Source organism: Anopheles coustani, chromosome 2 (assembly GCF_943734705.1).
Source record: "Anopheles coustani chromosome 2, idAnoCousDA_361_x.2, whole genome shotgun sequence".
NCBI classification, from domain to species: domain Eukaryota; kingdom Metazoa; phylum Arthropoda; class Insecta; order Diptera; family Culicidae; genus Anopheles; species Anopheles coustani.
This window is the reverse complement of record NC_071289.1, coordinates 84,779,722-84,807,258: the sequence shown is the minus strand read 5'-3', so window position 1 is coordinate 84,807,258 and position 27,537 is coordinate 84,779,722. Positions and strand designations below refer to the sequence as shown.

Genomic DNA, 27,537 nt, shown 5'->3' with positions numbered 1-27,537 from the left:
TAGAGGGAGAATAGATGATTAGTATATGAACGTTCAGGTTCTTTCGCTTAGTGGTCACTGAAACGAAACCTACCTGAAAAGGGTTTGCCCGGTTTCAGGCCCAGCCGACAGTCGGGCGCCTCCCGCTCGTACTGCACCTGGTTCTGGAAGGCTTGCGGGGCGACCGTAACGTACAGCGGGCTGAGCATCGTCGCCAGCACGTTCATGCGCTCCTCGATCTCCGCCTCCTCGTTCTTCACCGACAGCCGGAACTTGCGCACCGTCTTGGAGCGGGCGTACTTGCACCCGTTGTAGTACATCGACCAGCTGCAGCCGAAGCTGTACGAGACGCCGCACATTTCCGGGTCCAGCCCTGTGGGAGAGGAGGAAGAGAAGCCACCTTTAGAGCCCGCCGCCGGTCCAGGGGTGTGAGACTAGGTGCTATTGCGCCGCGCCGTACGGCTCGGTGTCGGTTTTTGGCTGCGAACAACATGTCGCGACACTTACCCTGGCAGGCGCACGTCCGGTTCTCGTTGGTGGCGCAACGCCGCACGGTCGGCAGCCCGAACTTGTTCAGCTTCACCGACAGCATCCGGTACACGCTGTCCGCCTCGTGCTGCGGGATGCCGTCCCACACGACGATGCAGATCACGATGAACGACGCTTTGCATCTGCACCGGGGAAAAACAATGGTTCGAATGTTTGTGCGGTTAGTAAGTGTGGGCCCTTTGGTTCGGTGTCCACACGGGGCAGGTGTCCACCCCGTGAGGGTTTGTAGGTAGAGGTGGCATTAATAGCACGATCCGACCATAAACTCACCGATGCCCTTGGCGGCGCTTTACTACGAACAGCAGCTTCTCGTCGGGGTCGACGCGCCGGATGACCCACTTGGCGATCGGGCAGCCCTGGCTCGACTTGCCCTCCTTGCCGGTGTACACGACCTTCTCGATGCGCAGCTGCTTGCCGGTCAGCCCAACGCGTAGTTCCGTTTCACGCCGCAGATCTTCCAGTGTCGCTGCACAGCCTACAACGACGGGAGGACGGGTGTTAAATGTGGTCGATCGATCGATGCGATCGAATGTGGTCATACTTACCGAGATGCGTGTAGTAGCTGCCCGGTTCCGACGGTGCCTTATCCGTGCCGGAGCTGAAGCAATCGCAATCGGGTGCCTCCGGTTTGTGCGACTTCTCCAGCTTGTCGTCGTCCGCCTTCTGCGCCGGATCGAGCGGTTCCTTCTTAACGCTTTTCGACTCCTTCTTGCTCTTGCTCTTGCTCGTGGTGGTTGCGGTCGCCGTGCCTTCCGCCTTCGTCTCCCCGTCGGCGGCGTGGCTGTTGGCGTCCTTCGATTTGTCCTTCTTTTCACCCTTCTTCGATTTACTCTTCGTGGTCGTGGTCGTGCCGCCACCGGTCGCCGTTGGCGTTGGTGCCACCGTCGCCGGAGGTGGCTGCGTTTCGACTTGCGGTGGAACTTCTTCCGGCACCACCCCCACTGGGTCGTTGCTCGTGGGGCATGGGTCCGCCCCGAGACTGACCGCTCCTCCGCCGAGCCCTCCGTACGCCGCCGCATCATCCGTTTCCAGCTTGATCGGTACATCGCCCGCCGACGGTAGTAGGCTGCTGTTCTTCGGGATCGGGTACGTGTGGGCCGGAATTTGCTGCTCGAAGTTCGTCTGATGGGCGACCGGTGTCGTGATGGCCGGCAGCGTCAACAGCGAGCTCGCTTCCGTCGGTGGAAGGCTGCTGTTGCTGTTGCTATTGCTGGCCGAACCGCCACCGTTGCCGAAACCCCCGGTGGCCGCCACCGCAGCGGACTGCTGATGGTAGTTCGGGTAGCTCTGGCTCGAGTAGCTTCCGTAGCTACCGTACGGCGAGTAGTAGCTGTTGTAGTCCTGCGCCGCCGATGCCTTGGACGATGCACCCACACCACCACCGGCTGTCAAACCGGCCTGGGCGGAGGACGATTGCGACGTGTTGTCGCAGTAGTCACCGTAGCGGATGAAGTTCTGGTAGTTCTTCTCGTACCCGCCGTCAAACTTCGGCAACGCCGACTGTTGCCCACCATCGTCCAACCCGAGGCCCGGTTCCTTTTTCACGCTCATCAGATTGTAGTTCGAACCGGCCGCCTGATGATGGTGGTGCGTCGAGGGATGGTGGAACGCGCCAACGCCACCGGTCGAACCGGTGCCACCGCCGCCACCCGACCCCTGCAGGTGCGGATTGAACCCGCTCGCGAGGGAATCGTGACGGAAGCGGTTCAGCGGGCTCTTGTCGTCCACCAGCAGCTTGCTGTCCACCATCATCGAGGAGGTGGAGGAAGACGAGGAACCACCGGCGTAGACCCCGCCGAGCAGGGACGACGTCGTGGACGACTGGCTGCCGTTCGGGGTCGTCGAGCCGCCGGGATATGTTTGGTTCATGGTCGGCGCCGCGCCGTACTGCTGCTGTTGATGCAGCTGATGCTGATCGTGGTGCATGAGGAAGCTGGAGTTCGAGCCGCCACTACCGTACCCGGACGACGAGGACTTCGAGTCCATCCCCATCTGGTCGAGATGGTGCTGCTGATGTTGCTGATGCTGCTGCTGCTGCTGATGGTGGTTGTGGTGATTGCCGTGCTTCGATTTACCGTGCTTCTCGCCACCCTTGCCCTTCGATTTGGCCGACGGTGAGCCACCGCCGGAGGACGACGACGAGGACGACGATCCCGAGCCCTTGCCCATCTTGCCCGGCTTCAGGTCGCTCCCGGGCGAGCCGCCCCCACCGGGGTCGGTATTATTCTTGTCGATTAATTGCTGCTTCTGCTCAAAAACCGGATGCTGTTTCGCTCCGTGTAGGTGTCCGAGGTGATCGGTGCCACCAACGCCACCGAGCAGATGTTCGTGATGCATATGATGGTGGTGATGCTGCTGCTGCTGCTGCTGATGGTGGTGATGGTGCTGATCACCGAGCGGGGACTTCATGCCCCCGGGGATTGCTGTGTTGTTCGCGCTACTGTTACTGTTACTACCGTTGCTGTTGTTGCCACTGCCGCTGGCACTGCTCTTCCACGTCGGATCAACAATATTCCCTATACTGTTGATCAGCGAGCCGCCACCATCTCCGATCGCCGTACCTTCGTTGGTAGTACTGCTGTTGTTGTTGCTGCTGTTGCCATTACTGCCTCCGCCGGCGCCGCCCCCGGCCGCCATCATCTGCTGGCTGGCGTTGGCGGTGCTACCACCGGGCGCACCGGGCGTTCCCGGCCCGGGTGCGCTCAGGTGCGTCGGCGTGAGACTGTCTCGGAGATGGTGGCTATACGATAAAAAATGACCGGTCGCTTGCTGTCCGCCCGGTCCGGTTTGCTGCTGGTGGGCCAGATGCTGCTGGCCGCTTCCCATGTGCTGCTGCTGCTGGAGGACGTCCTTCGAGTCGCCCTTGTTCATGATCATCGTCTTGAGCCGCGAGTTGAGGTTCACCCGATCGGACTGGTTGAAGAGATCGCCACCGGCCGGTTGTTGCTGCTGCTGTTGCTGCTGGTTCCAGCCCCACTCACTCTGCTGCTGCATATGGCTCGGTGATTGCTGCAGCTGATTGTCGTTTGCCGTCGCTCCCATTGGGGACGGTGTGTGCATGCCGCTCGGGCCTTGGCTTCCACTACCCTGGCTGCTAGAGTAACCCGCGCCTACCGAGCCGTTGTTGCCGTTGTGGCTCGGTGATTGCTGCAGGCTCGAGCTGCCGTTTCCGTTGTTGTTGCTGCCGGAGCTGGTGGTGGTGCTGTACGGATTCGGGGACTGCTGCGCGTACAGCTGCTGGTTGGAGTTGGGCCGGGGAGGTTGCTGCTGGAGTGTGTTGCGATTGGGCGACTGTGGTACGCCTCCACCCTGCGGTGGATGCATCACGCTGCCACCGGTGGACGAAGAGGAACTCGTGCCGCTGGCGTTGTTGTTGCTCGCAACCGTCGCCACTGCCGAGGCAGACGACGGGGACGCGATGGAGGCGCTAGAGGTGGACGTACTGCTGCTGCTACCGTTGCTAGTGCCCGTCGCGCCCGCCACCGTCGTCGTGGTTGTCGTCGTCTGATGACCGCCGTAGTCTTGTTGGCCTGAATATCCATTACAATTGAGTGAGCGCGGCGGTACGCTGTTCACCCGTGGATATCCAGGCATGTCGTTTCCCGACGCCGCCGAGGCCGCCGTCGAGGACTGCTGTTGCTGCTGCTGCTGCTTGCTGGCGCTCAGCTGCAGGTTGAACTGATCGTGCGGGTTGTTGTGCGACACGATCGTGGCCGGACCGGTCGACACCTGGCCGGCGTAGGTGACGGTCGGCGCGAAGCTGACGCTCTGCAGCGACACCTGGTTGATGGGGGCGATCTGGTTCGCCTGGAAGTCGTAGCGCTGTACGGCGGGTGGGGCGGCGTACGTGCGACCGTAGTTCGGGTCGAACCCGATGCCGGCGGTCTGTACGTAGCCGTTTGGTTGGTACGCGGCATAGCCCTACAAAATGTACGAAATGCCATCATTATAGAGCCATGGTCCGTGATACCGTGGTGGAGGGAAAGCGGGGGAAAATGGGGGGAAAAGGATGTCTATTTGTTTGTGTGTGTGTGTACTTGTTTTCGATCGCGTCAAAGTGTGCGTTTCCTTGTTCGGTTTTCCAATATTCCAATTTAGTAGAGCTTTCTTGTGTCGTTTTGGTTTTTCTTTTCCCTTTCGTTCACGTGTTGGTTGTGTTTGTTTTGGGTGTGTGTTTGGTTAGTAGAATTGGTTCGTGATTGGCAGGACGCGCTCGTACGGATCGAACGACGGGTGCAGATGGTGCAGCTGATGCGGGGCCGCCGTCGCCATCGGCGCTGGTGGCGGATGGTTGTGATAATCGTAATGTACCTGTGGTTGGAACTCCAGCGAGTTGAGCGGAGTGATGGCGGGCGTGTTCTGTGGGATCTGCTGGATGAACTGATTCTGCCAGCCCTGGGACGGGTCGGCCTGCCAGGTGGGATAAAAAGCCATCGGGGCCTGCAAAAAAAAAACAAAGAGGAAAGAATAAGATTTAGTTAGGTGGCACATTTAAAAAATGCTTCGTATGAAGACAGGTTGCGTGAAATGGATGCTTTTCAATTTGTTGTGTTTTCATTAATTAAAAATTGAGCTATTATAACATTTGAATTTGAAAAAAAAAAAATAGATAATGAAGTTTTTCTTAACTATAAGACCAGTTGAAGCGACCTTCTGACCCAAAGAACGGAATGGTTAAGCCATTTTTCCTTCTGGCTGTCGTTACCACCTCTGTTGCAATTCGGGGTCGAGCAGCACGGTCCATAAATGACCAAATAGACAAAAATCTAAATCAGCTGAGTCAGCGGGCAGGAAATGTTTCAAAACCGTTCGTTCCACGATAAAGGTGGACATATAATCAAACGGAGTTGGTTTAATGTTTTAGCAACAGCAGATTCAATTTAAATGATAAAGTTGTCAAACTTGTTCTAAATTTGAAATAAATGCTACTCTTTAATTTGTTTACAACAGAAGTTTGCTAGCGTTTATCATATTTGCATGAAAAGTCGTTAAAATTTGTCTAGTTTTTTTAAACGCAAACACTACAACCATATTATATACATGCTAATTGAAAAGCACGTTAGAATAAAATTTAAAAGCAAAAAACGCAAGAATTCTTTCGATGTTAATCGATCCACCCATAAATGTCCCCCCCCTTCAGGGCCCAACAAAATTACCATCTTGCGTCACAATGTTTGGCTAATTTTCAGGCATTTTTATTAAGTTTTCTTTCTCGCGTCTTCGGAGCGAGAAAGAAAGGAATTTTAATACAACCATTTCTATGCAAACGAGTTACAGACACATACCGCCCTCCTGCCTTGTAGCATCGTTTGCATCATGTATCCCTCTATTTCGGTGTATTTTTTTTCTGTTTTGTTTCTTACGTGTTACGTACGTAAACTTATTACCATGCCGTGGCAACACACACGCATACGTTGGCAATTTTTCGCATGTACACACTTGCCTTTCGCGCACGGAAAGGAGCAGGGGGGGGGGGGGGAGTTCCGCCGGAGCACCACTTTGCATCTATTTATTGCTGCTTGAAATAATTTATTAGAAAATTTGCATACATTTGACCACCCTTCCCGCCATCCCCCTCGAGCGTTGGCCGAACTCGACGATGCCAAAAGTGAGGTTATGCTAATGGCTTTAAGAAGGCGGCCGTTTTGGAGGCCGTTGTGTGCAAATGGGAACCTCCGGAGCCACCCTGGCGGTAGCGTTCGGAACCATCCATCAGCTTCCGGCAATGGACGTTATCTTGCGCCATGCAGCAGGCACAACCACCAGCGACGGCTGACCCCTGACCGGCTAGGAGAGGACTGTGCGAGGTCAAGGAGATGCTTATCTTGGCCGGTTCCGGGAATTCACCGGGGATTTCACGAATGCTAAACACGTGTTTCCAGCCCTTTTTGGTGGCTGAGTGCAACTATTTCCCGGAGAAGGGAACGGGAAATTGCAATAACGGGTGCGCTTGCGTACTAGTGGAAAATGCAAGTCATTTTCGAACGAGGAAAACCGGGAAGGACTATTCACTTTGGTCCGCGCTGACACAAGGAACGAAATGGGCCAAAATCAATATAACTTACAAAAACATAAGCGAAAGAATAGAAAATGGATAGCTTTCTTTAACAAATTATCGATGCGAGGAGGTGGTAGAATGTTTGCACATATAATTTTATTACATTTTCACTTGTTTAATTCTAGTTGCTTTTGAGGTCATAGATCTGCACTGAAATGACCATTTTTATTATTATTTTAAATGACCAGTGTGCGAAAAGGTCCTGCACATTGTTAACGATAATTGCCACTGTTATACCAATTTAAAATGTGCCATTAACGGTCGAATGGGTCCATCGAGTGCTAAATTAAACAACTTTTCGATTGCAATAAATATTTGTCAGCACGAAAAAATACAACAGAGATGACCACAAAAGCGAACATAAACCGAAGCCACCAGGTCGGCACCAGGTGCCTTTTTTGAATGTAAAACTTCAAGAAGTCGAAACTGTCGTTGCTCCATATCGCACGTAAGAGCGGGATAACGCTGCGTGTAGGAGTCCTCCTTGGCCCCCCATTATTGCCTCCGCTTATTTCGCTAATTGGATCCGTTTTGGAACCGCCGATGAGGAAGAGATAGAGAGAGAAGAAAAACAAAAGCGAACGAAACGCCTCCGAACACATGCGTCGTTATGGAGCACGCCGCTGGAAGTGTCGATGGAGCAACCCGGGTGGGGGGTGAGAGGCGGGAGAGAAAGCCGGCAACAAACTGGCCAACTGGTTGGTCGCCGTAGTTCACGTTCCCCGGTCCTATCGTCGTCGTCATTACCGTATATAAAACGGGTGCAATAAAATTTTAATTGATTTCATAAATTACACTCTCTCTGACAGCATGACGGCGACGGCGTTGTCGTCGGTGGATTCATCGTCGTCATCCCCTTGAGTGGCTGCTCCTAACCCCGGCCAGTCCATTCTTCCCTCCATCCCGGGAAGCCAATTTCAACTACTCGCAAGAAGACGCGACTGCGAACTGACAGCACCAAGTGATGCAAGTGGATGCGAAGGTTGTTTGACAGGTTGAGAAATGTCATCCGACGCCGACGAGCGCGACGTTCGCACGCGATGCTGCACTTCGTCCGGTCGCCTTACCCCATCTAACGGTGTACCTTAACTCACTCACATGTTTGCGACCGGTGTTGTCCTTTCCACCGAGAGAAATTGTTGCATCGGCACCGGGCAAAGCCGATACTAATCTGTTCGGGGATAGCGAAATCGATTGGTTTGCTGGCCGGCATCCATAAAATGGTTACTTTTTGCTCGATTTAATTTGGAAAAAGTCCCAGTCGAAGAGAAGTTGTAGGGCCAAGAAATATCATAGGGTATTGATGTGTTGCATATAGGGGAATAAGGGATAAATATACCCGCATCTAAGCCAATAGTATCAACTCACTGGTTCTGTAAATTTCGAGTCGGTACTGAGTGTTCAAAATATTTGCTGTTTTCTGAAAGATATGTACAAAAAACAGAAATTAAAATAAATAAAGCAAAACCTTGAGTTTGATTTTTTTGCAAAAGCCTTCAAAAATTGGCTATTCGGGGATAAAAATACAAGAATATAAGCAATATTAAACTAGGTTTAGTGAAGTGGCCTGTAGAATCGAAATAGTATTATTTTTATCGTCTCATTAAATTGCTTTGCCATCGACTTTCGATGTTTTGTTTATATTTATTTAATTTGTTGAGTTCTTCATTGAATTATTAAATGTTCATTAGATTTGAAACTTGAAAAGGGACTTTAAGCATGGTATCGTATTTTTCTAAAACAATGTTGTTCATAATTGTGACTGAAAATCATTTACATTATGCTCCCGAGGAAAAAGTGGTAGTGCCCCATGCTCCCTTATCTGAGCACTCGAATAAACAGCTCCCCCACATACTTCATCTTGTTGAAAAAGACGTCCGATGCGGTCGTGATCTAATTCCACCAAAACGACATCACAACACAGCAAGAGTTTTCGCGGACAACAAACAAACGTGTACAATTCGTTTCCTCTCTCTGCTCAAAATCCAAGCCAAAGGTTTCGTTGTCCAAAGCCAAATTTCCCAGCGCCTTCCCGAAGGATTCTTTCAATGTCATTTCGAAGTCTTTGTGACGTCGCGCGGCGCCATTTCGTTGGGGAACCTTTTCTAGGGCTAGGGGAAAAAACCCTTTCCATTCCACTACGCGTGCAAAAGGTTGAAAACTACGCGACCTTCCACCGGCCCTCACCCACCACCCCCGACCAAACCCCGACGGTGACGTGCGCCAAAATTCGAGCAAAGACGTCGGGGGAACGAACGTCGAAGGACGCACAGGGAAGGGGTCTCGGTGGTTCCGAGCGTTACGGTGCGGAAAGGAAGTTTTGCGCCAGACAATGGGAGCATAAATTACGTTCCAGTGACTTTGTTTAATTTATTACAATTGAGTTTTCCTCCCCCCCGGTTGGGGGTTGCTGTTTTTTCCTCCTGCATTAGTGTTGAGTTCTTTTCTTTTGGAGCCGCCCCGTAAGCCGTTTGGAGTGCGAGGGTTTTGTCCAGGGTCCGAGGCGGGGAAGGTGGTGGTTCGGGTGTTGAAACTTCCTCTGAAAGGGCCGACACAATCAACGTTCTCCCCGTACCCGTCTCTCTCCCTCCCACCACGCTGTCTCATTTGTTCCGTCTGCCATCCGAGTGCATCGATAACAGCACGTGTATACATGCATGTTCGTGGCCGATGGCAAACTGCACACACACGGTGCAATGGTGTGTGCAATGGACGCATTATGTTTCCCTGCGCACCTTCCCCTTCCCTCACCAGGACACTCGTGCACGATCGCCCGCCCCGAGGGTCAGGGTGTCTCTCTGTTCTGCTGTCGTCGGCGAACGTAATTTATCGATGGACGGTGGACATAAAAAAGTATGCTACGGACACATAAGCACACACAAACACACTATTGTTTCTCACCCGGTGGAAGGGGAGAGGATGAGGGGGAGGGTGAATCACCGACGAAGACGTTTGCCCCACAAAGCACAATGCAACAGCGAACCATTCCTTCCTTGGATCGTATCATCGTAAAGTTTGCACTAAAAAGGAGAAATTTCGCTTCGCGAAAGATAAATTTTGTGCGGGCATGCCGGAAGAAAACCCTTTTATCTTATCACCCTGAAAGTGTGCGTGTGTGTGAGTGTGTCATCCGGTTACAAACTGCACTTTCTCACCGATAAATTTGCCGTCGGATTGCAAATGAGCGCAATTTTTTCTCGTTTATTTCGCTGGCCATTTATTTGTGCGCACACACATTCGTTTTGCGTAATGTCAACAAACAGTTTTCGAATGTGTTCAACACATTGAGGATAATTCAAAGCGCAGCACAAAATGTGCATTTTTATTGCACCGGGGATACTAATTATTTGGTGAATTTTATATCCTCAAGTAAAAAAAACGGAACACATGGGAAACACATAAACAAACAAACAAACCCGACACGACAACATTTGCGCCGGACTGTAAATGTAAGTCAAAATAAATAAAAAAAGACCCACCGGACTCGTTTGTCGCCGATATTGGCAATACTATGAAAACTGTTCTTATAAACCAAACGTCTTCTTGTATAGTGTTTTGGGAGAAAAACATCCGCTTCAAAACACATGCGTTCGGATTAGCTCTCTGTAGACTCCAAAAAGTAACATTTAGCTCTCTGTAGACTCCAAAAAGTACAGGAAAATAGTCCACTTAAAAAAAAGTATTCATGGAAAACATCGAAAATGAAAACGTACCAAATGCAAAAGACATGGACAATAAACCACCAATGTCCGGGGTTTTCATTCCTCGCGATACAAATACGTGCGAAGAAAAGAGGAAAAGAATTCCTGCTTTTATTCAACAGAAAAACCCAACCAAATGAAGATTCAAAATAATTAATACACTCTACGGGTATGGAAGAGAGGCAAAGAAGCAGATTACAAGAACAAGGACTATTCTTTTGTTTTTACGATATGTTTTCAAGGGCAGCGCAGTTTTCTTGGACTTTTACGTTGATTAAAGCTTCGGTGCTGTATAGGACGCTTTCACAAACACATATCACTATTTTACTTTTGTTAAATTGTTGAGATAGCAAAACGTAGTTCACATGTTCTTATCATAGTTGAACGAGAATGAATTTGATCTGCTTCTTGGCAGAGCTTCAGAATTTCATTTTCTTATTTAATACTTTTAAATTTTCCTATAATTCTTCATAAATGATCTATTGAAATAGTTTTATGACTCTTAGTTCCGGCACGAGCAAAGGATACTGTTTTGGCAAAGAAGATCACGGCAGATTCTCCTTTCAAAACTGTGTGTGTGTCAGTATCCGGTTTGAAGCTTCCAACTACTACTACACTCCACTATCATCACCCGATGACGGAGAGAAAAGATACGTGCGGAAAAAAAAGAATGGAGCCAACGAAGAATGACATGGAAAAGGACCTTCGTTTTCACGATGGTGGAATATTTTATATAAATTGCTTATTACGTCGGCAATATAATCATAAATCATAATAAGCAATGTGAGGCCTCTTCTTCTGCTGACGGGGAAGCACAAACCAGCAGCGTGACTCTTTTCGGAAAAGCGTGGTGGTGCTCGAACAGAAGGCGATGCGACCTCCGTGCTGAATATCAACCGTTTCAAAGCAAAACGAAGCAAACATTTGTCCGCGCGCGGGTCAGCGACATTCGTCCATCAGCGCCACACAGGTACGAGCGCTCGGGAGGACGTTGGTCGTGAAAATTCGTCCCCGGGCAGCATCTTCTGCGAGGCTCCGGTTCCCCAATCATGTGGCCGTGACGTGCTGGTTCGGGCGGTCATTCGTCTTTCCACTATATCGCCGGTCTAGGTCGTCCTTCAAAAACCCAAGAGTCTGCGTGACCCACGCTCCTGTGGTTGTGTGTGCATGTGCATGAGTGTATATGTGTGAGTGTGTGTGTGCGCTGCTGGTGACTGGTTTTCCACGGCGCACGGCAATTGCGCAATTTCGATCGAGACATTATTTCCACCCCCAACCCACCACCCCGCGCAAACACGAGTTTTCCCTTCCTTGGACGGTTTTCCACACGGCAGCCGGATTGCTTGTGGGCAACCCTCACCGTGTTTCCCAAAAACTAAATTTTCCCTTTGCCGAGGGGGTTTCCCCCTCGCTTGCGTTGCATGCTTGAAGGGGGTCCGAGACAGGATCAAGGTGGAGGAAAATGATTGCGAGAGCTTTTCCTTCGCTGATTGCTCGAACCGTTTGCGGTGCGGAAGGAGGGGGTGGTTATGGCGGTGGTGAATGATGCAGCAAATAACGGTACGGTGTGGTGGTGTAGGTGTAAGCACACAATACAAGCACACATACACGTGAGCACACGACAAGCGGCGCTCGGTGGAAAACATCACGTTTTTCGATTTTTCCCTCATCTTTTCTATATCCAGCCACGAAACACACATACACGAGGAAAGGAATCGCACGTTCCTCCTGCTGTCAAACAATCTCCCTCACGGAGCCACACATACACCATCGCACACTAGTCCAGTGTGTTTTGATATCGCAAGCAGTGCGGAGCGGAACGGCGAAACGGTTTCCACCAAGGGGTGTTTATATAGCGAGCGTTTTCCTTTCAACCCACCCCCTCCCTCTAAGGTGTGTTACACACACGCTCACACATCACACACCGGGTCCGGGGCAAGATGGCAACAAACGACGACGACGACGACGTCGTCAACCCCACACACAATCGTCCTTTTTCCCCCTCGGAAAAAGGAATGGATTTTCCACGTCGGGGAAGGTGGAAAGCGGCCAGGGGGAGGAGGAGGAGGACACTATTAATTTTCCTCCCCCATCCATCTCGTGCCACTAATGCACCCTCCTTCCAGTTTCCCACCCTTTGCACTGTGCATTGCCAACACACACCCGCGCGCCGCTATAGTTTTCCCATTTTCCTCTTAAGGGCCGCAGCACAGACTGCCGGAGACGCTGCACTGTGGTGGAGCAAATCGAGGATTTTGTAGTTCATAAATCTTGCTTAACAATATTAGCAATTTAAATGTTCAAACTTCAGAGAAATATCAACGTTCATGAAATGTAAAATAATGAGATTCTCTTATGTTGGTTTAAATTGATTAAACTGTACTGTTTTAAACGTCAAATAGATCAAATGTTAAGCATTAAGCCCAGATTATTGAGAAGGAAACTGTATAACCTCCTAAAATATATGTGAGCAATTATTTTCAGATTAGATTTAACAGTTAATGTATGAATTAAAAATAGAACATTCGCAAAAATTCGCGATAAAACTCTTTGGGCTTAGATTATGCAAAATATAATATTTTGAGGAGTCGCTTAAATCGTTTGAATCTTTGATTTCTTAAAAAAGCCAAAAAATTCCACACGAAATCGACTGACAGAAATTAACCATTCTGTAAAATTATGTCCATGGTTATCTTATCCGAAAAGTCAGAAAAAGCTGGAAATGTTCGAAAAATAAAATGTGAATGGTTATCCATCGAATAAATAAATAATGTTGACGAGTGCCTTCGGCCACGGTACCACTGTGCGACATCGACGAAGGCTGAAGGCGAACGTTTAACTATCGTCATCTTATTTACCCACCACCTCAAGCCCCCTTACCTCCCCCGGCCGTCCATGTGGCCGTTCGTTATCGTCCACCGCTCGCTCGACGACGACGAAAAACCCGGGGAAGGAGTGGAGTTCGCTATGTACACATAAGCTTTTCATTACTAGCCGGGAAATTCCCTCGGAACAACCCACCAGCACCACCACCCCGGCACTACTCCTCCCTCGCACTTTTCATAATGTCTTTCCACCCCCCTCATTCCGCGTTCTTCCCACCGAATGCCCCGCATTTCCATTATTTTCTACCCACATTTCCGTCCCCCTACTTTCTCGCGATCCCAACCTTTACTACGCTCCTTCATCACTCGGTGTGTGTGTGTATGTGTGTGTGTGCCTGTGGGTGTGTGTACATAATTCATTATTATTTCCCCTCAAACCACTACCACCACCACCACCACCGCCGCCCCCTTTCTAACACATCTACCTCACCCCCGCAAGATGCTTCGTTTTGTACACTTTTCGCACTTTTCCGACCACTACACTATCCGCCCATAACACGCGCGTCTTACATTCCTCCCATTGCAATCGAAACCGGCGAATCTTCCCGCAAACCCCGAAACGATGGAACTCTTCGTCATCGGCCTCTGCGTGTGTGTGTCTGTGTGGGCCGAGCAGCCGGTTTTTCTTTTTGCACAACGCTTCAAAAGCTAACGACGTCCCGCACGCTCAAAGGCTAGAAAAATGCATTACGACACACACACGGAACGGAAACGCACATTTTGTCACAGTTCTGTTTTAGTTAACTTTTCCCAAAATACCATTACGATCCGAAGATGCCGGTACGGTTGGAATGGTGATCGGCATGATATTGACATCTGGTTCGGTTCAATGCGTCAGTCTGTCAATGGAGGCTCCTGGTGGTTTACTTGACGGACGAGAAAATGTGGAACGATAAAAAATAAAAAATAGTCCACAAGTCGTAAGTGGAATATAAGCAAGTTTTTGAAATATTGTTGTGTTGTTGTATGTTGCAACAGAAAATGTTGTTCATCTTATTGTATACAGTTGACAACATCAAAAATACAAAATGCAAGCAGGAACTTGTCAACCCCTGAATCGATACCCTCGATGCCGCTTGTGTTGGAATAAATATGGGCTACGCTAGAGAAAGAAAACTTATTCCTGCAAATCACAACCGTTACACGTTGCAAAGGCGATGTTTGTGCTACACACATGTACTGAGGGGGGAAAGGTAATATTCCCCCATTAATTTATTTTCCTTTTTGCACCATAACTAAAATTCTGCCAAAGATTCCATTTAGGGCTGATGAAAGTGAAATATTTGGATATAATTTTGCGCTGTGTAAGCAAGGCTCAGCCGAATCCGGCACGCCGGAAACTCGATTCAAGGGAGGCCAATTTTCCACGGTTCACCAAACCAAGGCAGCAGCTAACACTGAGAGGGTTGGTAGGGGGAGGGAGAGGGAAAAAATGTGCCTTACATGTGCGTTGAAGGAGAAAAATAGCGAACCAAAAAAAAATTTAATAAAACAACTTTTCCACTTTCCCTCCATTAAACCTTCCTCGGTCCTTGCGCCATCTTTTTTCCTTCAATACGTTCCTTTTGCCCCCCCCCCCCCCCCCCTCCCCACCCCCCTGGCGTTCCTACCGTTTGCCAGGAGTGCAATATTTCCTCCAATCACTTCCGAACGCAACGAGAGAAGGAGAAGGGAAGCAAAACGAAGAAAAAAAACGTGGAAAATGAGGGCACCATCTGCAGCACCGAAAAAGGAAACCCGGCCGGTTATATGCTTCAACCTCTCTCTCTCTCTCTCTCCGTGTGCCGTCATGCATTCATTCATTCATTCCGATGGAAAACGGCGAGGAACGCCACCGACCCGTATTTATCCGCCGACGGGCGCTTCGTTCTTCAATATTCATCATCAGTGCTTCCGTAACCTTCATTTTCCGAGGCTTAATATTTATTAAAAACAGGCTCCACCGAAAAGAAATGAGCACAGCAGGGCTAAATTTGCGTCCTTTCGTGTGTTTTTTTTTGTTGTTCTGTGGTGCTTTTGGAAGGTACGAGGAAACGAGATTATTTTTACTCGGCACGGTGTGTGTTTTTCTTCCACATTTTTTTCCTATCCCCCCTTTCCAAAAACCATCCATCCATCGCTGCAAACATTGGCACACACACACTTGAGATATGAAAAAAGGGCAGACGATGGGGCATCCACATACAACAGCCCTTTCGATTTTGATGAATAAACAAATGCAAGTTCATCATCATCAACGGGACCCCGCGCGTACAACATTTTCTTCCCCCGGCTATCCCCACTCCTTTTTTTTCGGTTGATTATTTTGTTTGCACTTTGCCGAGGGAAAACTCATTTTGGCACCCACCCCCCATACCCTTGCATTGCCGATCAAACCTTTTTTTTCCATTACCCTACCCGACTAGAGGCTGCTTAGCTAAGGCTAGGGCGCAGCAGGCCCGAGAAGTAGTTTTCACTAGAAAGGATCTCCACCAACCAACCAACGGGCCCGAGAACGAAAATTCATCAACGAGAAAAGCCAAAATTACCTTTTTCGGTGTTTTCCCGGGCACAAACCATTACCTCGCGCTCCCATTTTCCTTCCCACAACTGGGTCATAGTACTGCCCTCCCCATTCGTCGGCGTATGCCCTCCTTCCTTCGCTGTCCATTTTCATCTTGGGAAAATGCGCTACACGCGCGATGGATGTGATGCAGAAAATGCCAGCAGAAAACGGCGGGTAGGTGTTGGAGCATGCCGGGGCGAAGGTGAAGTGAATTTTGTCTATTTACCTCGCGCGGCACAGGTGTGGACCGCTCGGAGCCGGCCGTGGAAAAACTAGCCGTAATAATAAATGTCAAAGGGAGTAGCGAAACTTTGGCCCGATGTGAACGTTCATTTACGGGTCTGTTTAGCTTTTTTTTTTTTGGTTTTACTTCGGTATACCGTACCGGCGGAGATGGATTAACTTTTTCGTTTACCAATTCCCGGGTTTTCCGGCCAATATCGTAAATTGTTCAACTTCTGGTTGGTTTTTTTGGTTGGTCTTACCATACATTTTTCATACACATTATCGTCCGGATGAAATTGGATAAGCTGATGTTGTTGTAAAAAAAACCCCATGCTCCTGGGTTAATCAAGGTAATTTATTTCTCTTATCTTCTCTACGAGCCACTCACAAGAAGAGTGGAACACATTTCAATCTAATTTCATCAGAACGAAAGAAGATCGTCTACATACGATACTTTTATCTATGAAGTTTCGGAAACTACGCCACCCAGCAATTTCTACCGAGTAGTACATCTTGTTTTCCACCTTTCCAAATTTTGACAAATTACTGAAAAAGTCTCCCGTTGAGCAGCACAACAAAACTCCTCGAACACACACTGCATCCGGTGGAGGAGAAAAAAGCACACGGGTCGAGCATTCGATTTGAAAATTTTCATCCAAAAACCAAAACCAAACTAACAATAGATGGAAGCAAACATCGACGGAAAAATAAAAAAAAAAGAGTCAAAATGGAAGGAACTTAACCCATTCCGTTCCCAGTTTCCGGAGCCTCGTTCTCGTTAGCGAAAGTTTAATGAAAACGAAAACTTTTCACTGGCTGCCCCGCCCCGTTCGTCGCATTCGCCATTTCCCACCCCGTTGGATTTCCGGGCCAACCGGCGGGGGGGTTCGGTTCGGATGAGATATTTTCCCCCGGACCAAACCACCCCCTGTGCACCCTTCTTCGACAGAGAGTAGTTCATCTATTCAATGTTTGCCACCTCTCTCTCTCTCTCACTGCCACCCGCGTCCCGGAAACGATTAGCTTAACTTCGGTTTATAATCAAGTTTTTAATTGAAAGTACACACAATCAACTGAGCGTGTAGGCGAAGCCGCCGATCCTTTCCGGGACGTTCCCGTTTCCCGAACAACTCCTCCGCATTGTGTGTTGGAGGGGAAAAAGGAAAAAAAGTGGGAAAATTTAGGTACAGAGCGCGAAGAGAAGTTGCATCGTGCCGAGGGGTTTAAAAATGCAAGCAAATCGTTGCAGCATCCCGGGGCAAGGGAGCCGGAAAACTCCCTTTAATTTGCGATGGAGAACTCGAGCACTTACCATCGGCTGTTGCGGCTGATCCTTCATTTCCGCGTCCGTGTCCGTCTTGATGAGGATGGAGTGGTGCGGCTGCAGCTGCTGCGGCGCTCGTCCCGATACCTGCTGGATACCGCTCCCTGGTCCTCCTCCTCCGCCGGGTGGTGGCGCGCCCGGTATAGGCGGATGTCTGGCGAGATGCTGCTGCAGCTGGGCCTGCTGCTGATGCTGGTGCTGCTGGTGCTGGTGCTGGCTCTGGCCGCCTCCGACTAGCAGGCCGGGGGGTGCTGCGGCGGTGCTGGCTGCGGTCGGCGGTGCGGCGGTTCCGGGCTGTGCGCCGGACACGGTCACCAGTTGCTGCTGCTGCTGCTGCTGCTGTTGCTGGGCCTGCTGGTTCGCCTGCACCTGCACATTTGGCGTCGACGGCGTGCCGGTCGTAGTGTTGGGCGACGGGTGCGGAAGCGACGCCGGCGCGGGACTGACGGCCGCGTTCTGCGGGACGTTCTTCGGGGTGGCTCCGAGATTCAGCGCTTTACGACCGCGGCCACTCTGAGCGGGGAGGGAGAAAAATGAAAAAAGAGAAACGCAAACATTAATTATAACTGAAGTTCCGATGAATTTTACCATCAGTCATTGCATCGTCAACAGGACTATTCTTCTTTACTGATTTAGCAGCATAGGCATTTCCACCCGATCTATGCGTTTCATTTGAATATCTATACAATTTTCCATACGATTAATAATGATTATCCTTTTGGTTACTTAACACGAAAACAACAAAACAGATTTACTAGAATAAATAAAAGTTTCATCGATGTTTGTCGAGCTTAACATGGGTTCAGTTGTCGAGAATGGTATGGGCTTTTATTATTGTACTTTTAAATTGTAAAAAAAAAATTAAAATATACAGAGTATTTTATTAAAGTGAAAAAACACGCCAAACTATGATTTATATTAAGTAAACAAATAAGCAAGACAGATTTACTAACGCAAATGATTGTTTGATTGATTTTTTAGGAGCTCAAAGTAGATTCAGGTGGCGAGAATGGAATGGATTTTCATTATTATACTTTTGAACTATCAAGAAAATATACAAAGTAGTTTTTTAAAGTGAAAGAAGTATGAGAATCAACCAAAACAATTCACTGTACGACGAAATCCGTTCAAAGAGTAAATTTTCCGGTTGAAAGCACGCCAAACTAGAATTTATATTAAAACAAATCCCCACCGTCCCATCGTTCCTGGTCCTGGTGCAAACAATCCGAGAGCTGCATGCAACGGGTTTTCCGAAGGGCGGAACAATTGTAAATTTACGTGTTGGGTTACGCTCCTGGTGAGGGCGCATTTCCCTCCCCGTTTTCCATCGTGTGTGTGTGTGTGTGTATGTTTCAGTGCGCTCCTCCTTGCAGCCTTGCAAACGGTTTGTTATATAGTTTCGAGCGAAGTTGCGAAAATTCCCCCGCCACAGAAAACATAAACCATGCGACTCGCCCCGTTGTTCGTCATTCCTGCGAGCGGAAACTCGCGGATGAAAATTTATGGTTTGCATGGTGAACGCAGTTTATTATTAAATTATAATTTTCAACCATCGATTCCGGCCGTGGCCGGAGGTGGGTTGGGAAAGGAAAATAACGTATTCGCGACATGCCATTTTCTTGAGCCGCGCATCTCGAGGACGCCCTCAAGAGGGGAGGAAGTGGGGAAGAAAAACAGAAAGGCAAATGCAACGCGTACCGGCGTCGGCGTCGCTGTCGTGGCTGCATCCCAAACCGACGGGACGGAGAAATCTAATAATAGTAAATACTAATTAATGGTATTAATAACAATTCATTCCTTCGGCCCATCGTCAACCATCGACTCGCGGATATTCCAAACCGCCGGGAATAGCGTGCACAAACGCAGTACGCACCCCACGCACATTGGCGCAACTGCAGCTAAAACGAGAACCAAAATGCACGAGCAGGGAGAAGGTTAGGTAAAAATACGCACAACTCCCCCCTGCGAGCGCAAAAGGAGGGCGGCGGAAAAGATCACCGCTCCTTCGAGAAGTGAAGGCCTTCGCCTTAATTATCGTTATTATTCATCCGTTATCTTGTGGCTTGGTTTGGGATAGCAAAACTGGGGGAAAACGCAAACCAACACACAAAGCAATCTTGGAGATGGTTGCAAAGCAGGAATGGAAGAAAAGTTGAACTTCCATTGGAACACACTTTTCAAGGGGGGGGGGGGGGGGGGGGGGGGGGGTTTAAGCTCTCCTCTGAAAAAGGCTTTCAAATCCGTCCCGGCACGGAAGGATGGCGATGGATGGATCTCGGTACGGCCACTTTCGCATTGTTTTCGCCACGCGGAAGTCTCTACGTATCCATTAGGAGCTGCGGTGGGAGGGTCGCGAAGGGACACGTTTTGGAAAATTTGACTTTTACGGACCATTAATTTCTCTGGCAATCAATTTTCTACACATACCCATTTTACCTCCGACTTGTGTGAGAGAGAGAGGGACATGCATGAGTCGCGACCTTTGCTTTTCCGATGCCGTGTCGCCATCGTCCTGCCTCGAACTGCGTGCACACGCACAGGCACACATGGACACTATTACACAACATCCACAACAACCTCCCTTCACCTTCGGGGGGTAGGACAAGATGGCGACAAGTTTTAAAACTGTTATGCTCACATAATGGAAAACCCCTTTTTCTCACAACGAAGTTATCCTCCACCTCTCGGGATCTTGTTTCTTTTTTCTTGCGGTTTGAAGGTGCGCCATTTTGTTCGGTGGAGTAACTCCTCGGTGTGCCATATCGACCCCTGCCACATCGATCTTCTGTGAGTGTGTGATGATGCAGTTTATGCTTAACACCACTAGCGCAAATATTCCTCGGAAATGCGCTTTTCACTCCAAACCACAAACTTCAATGTTTGCCCAACTATTGATGGTGCTGTGCAGGAGTAGACGTGTTTGTCCACAAAGATGCACCTCACTCACAATGGACGGATGGGAAGTTGTTTAAGTTGTTTGTTCCTTCGCAAGTGTTCGCACATTATTTGTGTATGTTTATTTTTCTCTGTCCTTTCTGGCAAATAGCATCGCTCGCACAACTCACACAGCACGGTTGAAGTGATTCAAACATTCCAAATTATGCTGGCATTGAGCAAGTGTTTGCCTAATCCACCTGAATATTATGTACCCCTCACTGGATTCTTCGTACTTCCTCCTCCTTTTTATCCTGACGAACCGTTTGAAGACCTGCCAGCTCTGAAAGAGTAGACCGATGGTGGTGCCACCCATACGATGATGAATCAAAATAGAGGCCTTCCCTAACCCGGCGGTACCGACTGTTTGGTTGGTGGAGGAAAATGTGGGGTTCTTTTTGGGGGCGCCAAAGAATTCCGACACTGGAGGACGCTCGTCTCATCAACGGGTCGATTGTTGTTGTTTGTCGCCGTTGAGTTTCTCCATCAGCGTTTTCATCATCATCATCATCCCCCATCATCATTGGTCTGATTTAGCTGACGTAAACACAATTCCTTTCTTGATTTCGTTTCGGTTCTTGTGTACTGCACACACACACACACACTAAAAAACCAAACAACTGTTTTCCTGGGTTGAAAGAAACTCGAATCTTACGGAAGGTAAAAATCCTTTTTCCATTCCATCGGCATGCCTGAGCCCACACTGTTCTTGTGCAGCCATTTTCCACTACATCACCGATCGCATACACTCTCCTCCCTCCCGCTACTGGGGTGAATTTTCATCAGAAGCAAAATTAAATGATAATGCTGCCTTGGACAAGACACATCGACGGTTGATGGAAAACCGCAAACACTTTACGAATTTGCATACCGCTCATACACACGCGCAACCAATTTCCACCACCACTTTTTCTAATTGCGTGTCCGAGAGACGCAGGACGAAGTGGGCCACGGGGGAGGGGGGAGGGGTTGCTGACAAAGTTTTGATTAAAATTCATCTACCGCACCTTGCTACAAATTAACCCACCGGAGGAACTGGGGGGGGGGAACTCCATGGTTCACAAATGAACTTTGTCAACTTTTTTAATCCACCCCGACGCAGTGTTGTTCACCAACTGGAGTTGTTCCTCGCACTCGGGATTTTTGGTAAATTTTTGGAACCCCGAAATATGACATCAAAAACTACAAAACCGCACGGCCGCGGAGTGTGGTGAAGGGGTTGCGCGGGGGGAATGGAATTACTTCACAAATCATGTTATTCACCAATCGCGGCCGACCACAGCACAGACTGGACATACACACACACACAGACTACTGCCACTCCAAAAGTCATTAATTATCGTCAGCCTTGTGTTTTTGGAAGACATCAAAGACAGTGGAAGGTTTCGTACGAAGGAGTTTACTGCGGGAAAAATAAAAAAAACTTCAAATGATTCCCTTCAATAAATGTCCCTCGGACCAAGCACGCCAACAGGACTTGACGGACCGAAGGACACCGGGGGGGGAAGAGTGGAGCTCGCCCATAGCAACGAGGGTTTGACCGACGACATTAACGGAGTTTCGATTCGTATACATATATTTCGTAATTAGCTCTCTCTCGTAGTTGTTTTCGTTGGCCCCGCATCCGATCCCGGAACAATCTTCCGAGCGCTTCGGTAAACACCCCAAACTGTCCAACAATGTACGGACGTGGAAAGCGCGTATCGAAAACAGTACCAAAATTAGAAACACAAAATAAATAACGCAATTCAATACACACATGGTTACGAAAATAACGAGAGAAAAAAACAACATGTCCGAAAAAACAACCCTCCAAAATAACAAAACAAACAAAATGGAAACCCCAGTGCGTGTGTGTGTGCGAGCGTGGCGTTTGTCGGTTTATTTGTGCGCTAATGATCGGGAAACGATATTTTTCCTAACGATGGCGCGAGCGCGCGCGTTTACGAGAAGTCTTCGGAGCTCATTAGCGCGGGAAAAATGGCGCATTTGGCCTCGGGGCGAGGAGACACACAAACACATACCGGACGACGGCGACGGTTGATGCCGAACGGGATTTTGCTATGTTATGTTGAGTGCGTACCGGGATCCCTAATGGGATTGGGGAGGTGGGTGGACTGAAGCAACACCCATCCTTGGAGCAGGAGGGGAGTGGCAATTTAGACCAACGTTTTCCACCTTTTGACTCGATTAACACAATGGTGGAAGGGGAAAGCACACGGTGACACCTGAAGGACCATTTTTTCCTTGTGCTAAAGAAGTACTTCAAACTTCTAGACCAACTTAATTTTGGAGCTAATGATTAGGATGTTAGCATTTGATTCGTTGCATTTGGACATTTGTGCCCCTTTAAGTTTTGAGATTGATAAATTATTTTTCACAAAAAAGCTTCCAAAAAAAAACAAGGACCAACCAACTACCGATTTTCCGAATCCACCTGTCAGCCAATAATGAAGACCTCGAGACATGAGTCCCTCTGTGGTTGTTGGGAATATCGGGATAACTTTTCCAGCCCCGTTCTAAGCGTTTGAGGTAAATAATGTACGCAATGAGCGAACCCCATTAGATTGAAGCGGTACAAACGCAATACACAAGCCAAAAGGAAACAATAACATTTGGCACTGGGTTGGAAAACCGTCAACGTCAAACGAGGGAAGGGAGCATAATTTATTCCGAAAAGTCATTCATCATCTTCACATCGCGAACATCGATGCTTGGTGACAGGGTGGAGACGAACCGGGGAGCGACGTAAAATAACGAGTTGTGGAGTGGTTTCCTCCGATGGCTTTGGGTGCGTTAGAGAGAATCCTGGCTCCACATAACATAACCTCCAAATGTACGATGTCAATAGATGGGGCAGGGTGGGAAGGAGGGTAGCCAAACAACCAGCCGGCAAAGGTCAATACAATCAACCGAAATATAGCCCGCACCCAGTGCACCCATCCCTCTTCTCGACCCACCCGGCTGTCATTTATGACAAACACGTGTCACCGTGTTGTGACCTGATTCATATATTATATCCTTTCCTCCTTTCTCGGCAAAACATTAAATCCAAAGCTCCCCCCATAGAGCCAGAAACCACGACCCTGTCGGGTGGACACACACACACACGAACAAACGTTGTGCTTGAATAATTTAGCAAAAATGACTTTTTGTGAGCTTTCCCATGCCTCTCCCGGCATCCTTAAATTAAACACCAATTTATCATTCCGCCCTTGAGCGGGAGAGGGGCCATTGTTTTACTTTTTCCTCTACCACCACAACCGCCAAAAGACGCCGTGAGCTACCGCAAAAACAAACCAGGGAAGAAAAAAACGTTGATAAAACAGTTCGCCAACAAACTATGACCTCATTTTGCTGTCTGCTTCGAGGAAGTTGGCAATACCTGAAGGCTGTTCAGGTCAGGTCGAGGAGGAACGGAGGCGAAGTAAAGAAAACATCAAAACTAAAAATGACCTCCAAGAAATGGAGCAAAAAAAAGTTAACGAATCAGGTAATCTTCCCTTCCTTGCCGAGGGTGTTTCAAAGCGGGCCAAACTTTTGAAGTGCACATCTAGTTGTGCGCCGAAACTAGAATAACTAATCAACGGAAAAAAAAACGGAAAAGAAAGAAGAAAAAAACACGCGTAAACTGGAGTGCCACATTTTCTAATGCGAAAATTCTTTAGGCCCGCACACGGGGGGTTCGGGGACACTCGCACGAACGCAAAAAGGTCGTTTGCTGTCATAACAACGGAAACAGGTGGAGCTCATCATCATCAACGTCCCGCAGCTGCTGCGCTCCTCTGCAAGAAGGGAAGCTTAAAGTCTGCCCCACCACGGCTTGGTATCGATCAAACGAGTCGGTCAAAAGGTAAAACCGGTGGTAAATATGAAAATAGGCAATTTATTCGTTCCTTTGCCGTTTGGATTTTGGATTAAAAAGGCACCAAAAAGAAACCATTTTGAACAAGTTCTTGTTGTGTTATACAATTGGCACGCACGCAAGTTGTAAAACAATACTTGTCAAGGATATTTGCCCTTGGAATTATAAGAAACATGGAAGTTGAACTTCTCTAAATAACAACTGCAATTTTTTCTTCAAAATCCAACTGTCAAGGAGGAATATTAAAAACAAGATGTTAAAAATATGTTTCAGGGTGCGAAAAATTAACAACACAACCAAATACCCACCTTCGAATTTATTTTGCCCTACACTTACGCAACCTGTTGGTCAAGCCGAAACCGAGCCGATCCGGAACAATATGCTTTTCCCGCTACAACGAGAGAAAAGCAGGAATAAAAACCCTCCATCGTTGACTGACGTTTTTCTCCGCTACGCGAAAAACCGGTGAATGAAATCGGTTTCTGCCCATTTTTACGACAACGAGACGAGGCGAAGAAAAATTGGTTGGCATCGCCCGAAGAAATTACGGAGAAAATGGCGATGACCCTGGAATCGTTAAATTCATCCCCTCGGCCCCTCAATCCGGGTCGTTTTTCCCGCCGAAACCCATCATCACACCAAGGTCAAAGGATTCGCTCGGCGGACGTTGGCCTCCCGGCGATGGTGTGGAATTCGATTCGAATAAAATCATCGGATCGTAGTAAGATTACGCGCGTAGCGACCCCTGCCGGCCGTCGGGCGAGAGAAAGTTTTTCCGGTCCGTGGTTTTCCCATTTTTCCTTCCCTCCCCAAGTACGGGCTCCCCCTTCCGAGACGTGCTATGGCGAGACAGTGCCGGCCTCCTGGAAAGTGTAGAAAGGTATGCACGACGATCTTTATTTTCCCAAACCTCGTCCTTCGTTCTTGAGAATGGACCATGTTGCCTAGCGTAATCTTTTTTTCTGTCTGTCCTTTTTCCGTATGCAGGATCATAATCTCGGAAGAAAAAAAAAACTTTCGTCTGACTTTGATCATCGGTTCCGGCAGCCCGGCCGCTAGACGACACGCAGCGTGCCATATCCAATGCAGCGACCGGACGGAGACATTCCTTCTCCTTCCACGAAATAAAAAGGAAGTGAAACCGATTTTCCGGTCAAAAACACTCAATCGGTTTCCCCCCCGCACGGGAGCGGAAAAGGAGCAGGAAAAGAAACCGAAAGGATCCGTTTGTTTTTAGCACCTTTTCCCAGCCACACCCGTTGGGGTTTGTTTAGGTGTGTTCGATTTGAGTGAGTGTTTTTCTTTTTTTCTTTTGCTGAAAGAAGTTTAATTCCTAAGTAAAGGTATACTTTTCCAACTTTTTTGCCACCACTCTTGCGTACTTTAAGTTACCCGCATCGAGGAAAACGGAAGGAGGTCATTACTTTTTTCAAATTTCTTGTGAGGATAACAACCGACCGATGCTTGTAAATAAAAGTTCCAAAACAAGGACCTTCCTAGTGGAGTGCTATGTCTACATTGAATATTTTTCTTTCGATTTTTTATTGGAGAAAAATATGACCCGAAATTTTAGGTCAAATTTGTAATCCAAACTGTTCTGAGACAACAACGATTTAGTGACGAAACAAGTGCAGTGTAAAAGATAAAAATGCTTCTAATTGATTGTCATTTCTAGTAAAGTTGTGTAAATCAGATTCATATTCATGAATCTCAATGATTCGTTGTGTTTTAGAGATTCTTGAATCTTTAAACGAGAGATCCATGAATCCCAAAGATTCTTCAACTGATGAAAACTGATGAGCAAAAAATGGGTAGAGGGATCTCCTGTTTTTTTTAACGCATGATCCACTCCAATCAATGAATCATGGAGATTTGTTTAAGATCCATGAAAGATTCATGAAGGTTCATTAAGGTTTCGAAAGATTCATAAACGTTTGAAGATTCGAATCCGAAAAGATTCATGAAACCTACTGGATGATTCTTAGGTGAAAGATTCATATGAATGAATCTCGTTGAAAGATTCATAAGGTACAACACTAATTTCTTCCCATTTTCTCTGACGAGTGAAACGGAAAACGTTCGAGTGGCAATCAGCTGATCCGACGCTTGTAAAACCACTCGAAAAAGTAACAGCATTAACAAGCTGCATCATATGCTCGGATGCAGAACAGTGTTGTGAATGGAGAAAAAAATCCTATCCAACCAACCAACCGGCTTCGGGTCGCGTATGCATGAATATTTTAATTGATAACAACGCCGTCGTCGCAGGGGATGTTGTTGCGGTTTTCGATGCAGGAGGCCCCCCCGCAAAATCGGTGGCAATGCGTAAAACCACAAAACGTTTCTCATTCGATTGAGCACGCGCGCGTGCTTTTCATCGCGCATACATTGAGTGAAACCCCCCGCCAAACCGAAAGCGTTCGATTTTGCAAAACGAGGAAGGAAAAGAGGTATAAAGGGTTGGAGGGAGGTAGCGGTGGAACGGTCGCGCGCACGCTATCAAATTTAATTCTCGGTCTGTTTTCATTCACAAAACTGTTGAACGGCCCCCCCCCCCCCCCCCCCCCCTGCTTTCGCGCCAAACCACTTGCTTCCCATCACCGGAATGCTGCCTTATGTTGGCTGGCAGGCGTGAAAAAAGGGAGAGTGAAAATTATCTGGCGGCAGGGATTTTTTTTTGAATGGTTATGAAAGTATAACACATTGAAATCCACCCCAACGTTGACCTCCAGTGCAGCAGAAGTGCATGTGCATCGTGCGTTTGTGCGTGTACTTTCAGAGTTCCACCAACCGTCGATCGAACCTGTTCCGGAGGATTTTATGTTATTTATTCATTTATTTATTTATTTATTTATTTATTTATTTGGACTTCTTCAGTTTCCTCTCCCCGGAAAGCGCCCAAAAGTGCATCGTACCACTCGTTGCATTCGACGTTGTTTGTCGGTGCATGTTTCGTCATTCATCGAATTCGTCCGTCCGTGTTTGTCCATTCATTCATTCATTCATTCATTCGCTCGCTCGCTTGCACCCGAGCTTCGTGCGGCGTTTCGCTCAATCGAGACGAAATCGCCATCCCCAAAAAGCCGGCAACAGCCGGTGAGTGCATCTACGCGCAGCATACCAAGGGGAGTGGGTTTGAGCTGGGCGGCCGTGTCGCGGGCATAAACACTCACACACGCGATCATCATCATCATCATCATCATCGAGTGGGTAGTAGGACTGCACTCGGAAGGGGGTCGCGGATTGGGTCGAAAAGCTTGTCGAAAATTGGTTTCAAATTGATTGCCACTTCCGCGTCACTCACCCTCGCCCTTCCAACCGGGTTTTGGTGGTGTCACGAAACCTGCCGCCGCCCGCCCTCCGCCCTGTTGTTCGTCCGGAACAACCGTGACATAAATTTGGGTGAGTTCTCTCACCGTCGCGTGCTCGTCCTTGTTGCTCTCGATTGGCTTGCGGGAGGAATTTACACCAC

At 48.4% G+C, this 27,537-nt stretch overlaps 1 protein-coding gene across 1 annotated transcript in view; it reads right to left on the bottom strand.

Moving 5' to 3' along the window:
• The window catches only part of LOC131265198 (methylcytosine dioxygenase TET), a 176,905-nt gene that overhangs the window by 2,622 nt on the left and 146,746 nt on the right, over positions 1 to 27,537 (bottom strand). The window contains exons 6-11 of the mRNA XM_058267460.1: positions 17,255 to 17,779; positions 4,840 to 4,968; positions 1,074 to 4,449; positions 799 to 1,003; positions 484 to 650; positions 74 to 358 (exon numbers count right to left, since the gene is read on the bottom strand). Coding sequence (XP_058123443.1) covers positions 74 to 358; positions 484 to 650; positions 799 to 1,003; positions 1,074 to 4,449; positions 4,840 to 4,968; positions 17,255 to 17,779 — 4,687 coding nt within the window. The remainder of the gene's footprint in view (positions 1 to 73; positions 359 to 483; positions 651 to 798; positions 1,004 to 1,073; positions 4,450 to 4,839; positions 4,969 to 17,254; positions 17,780 to 27,537) is intronic.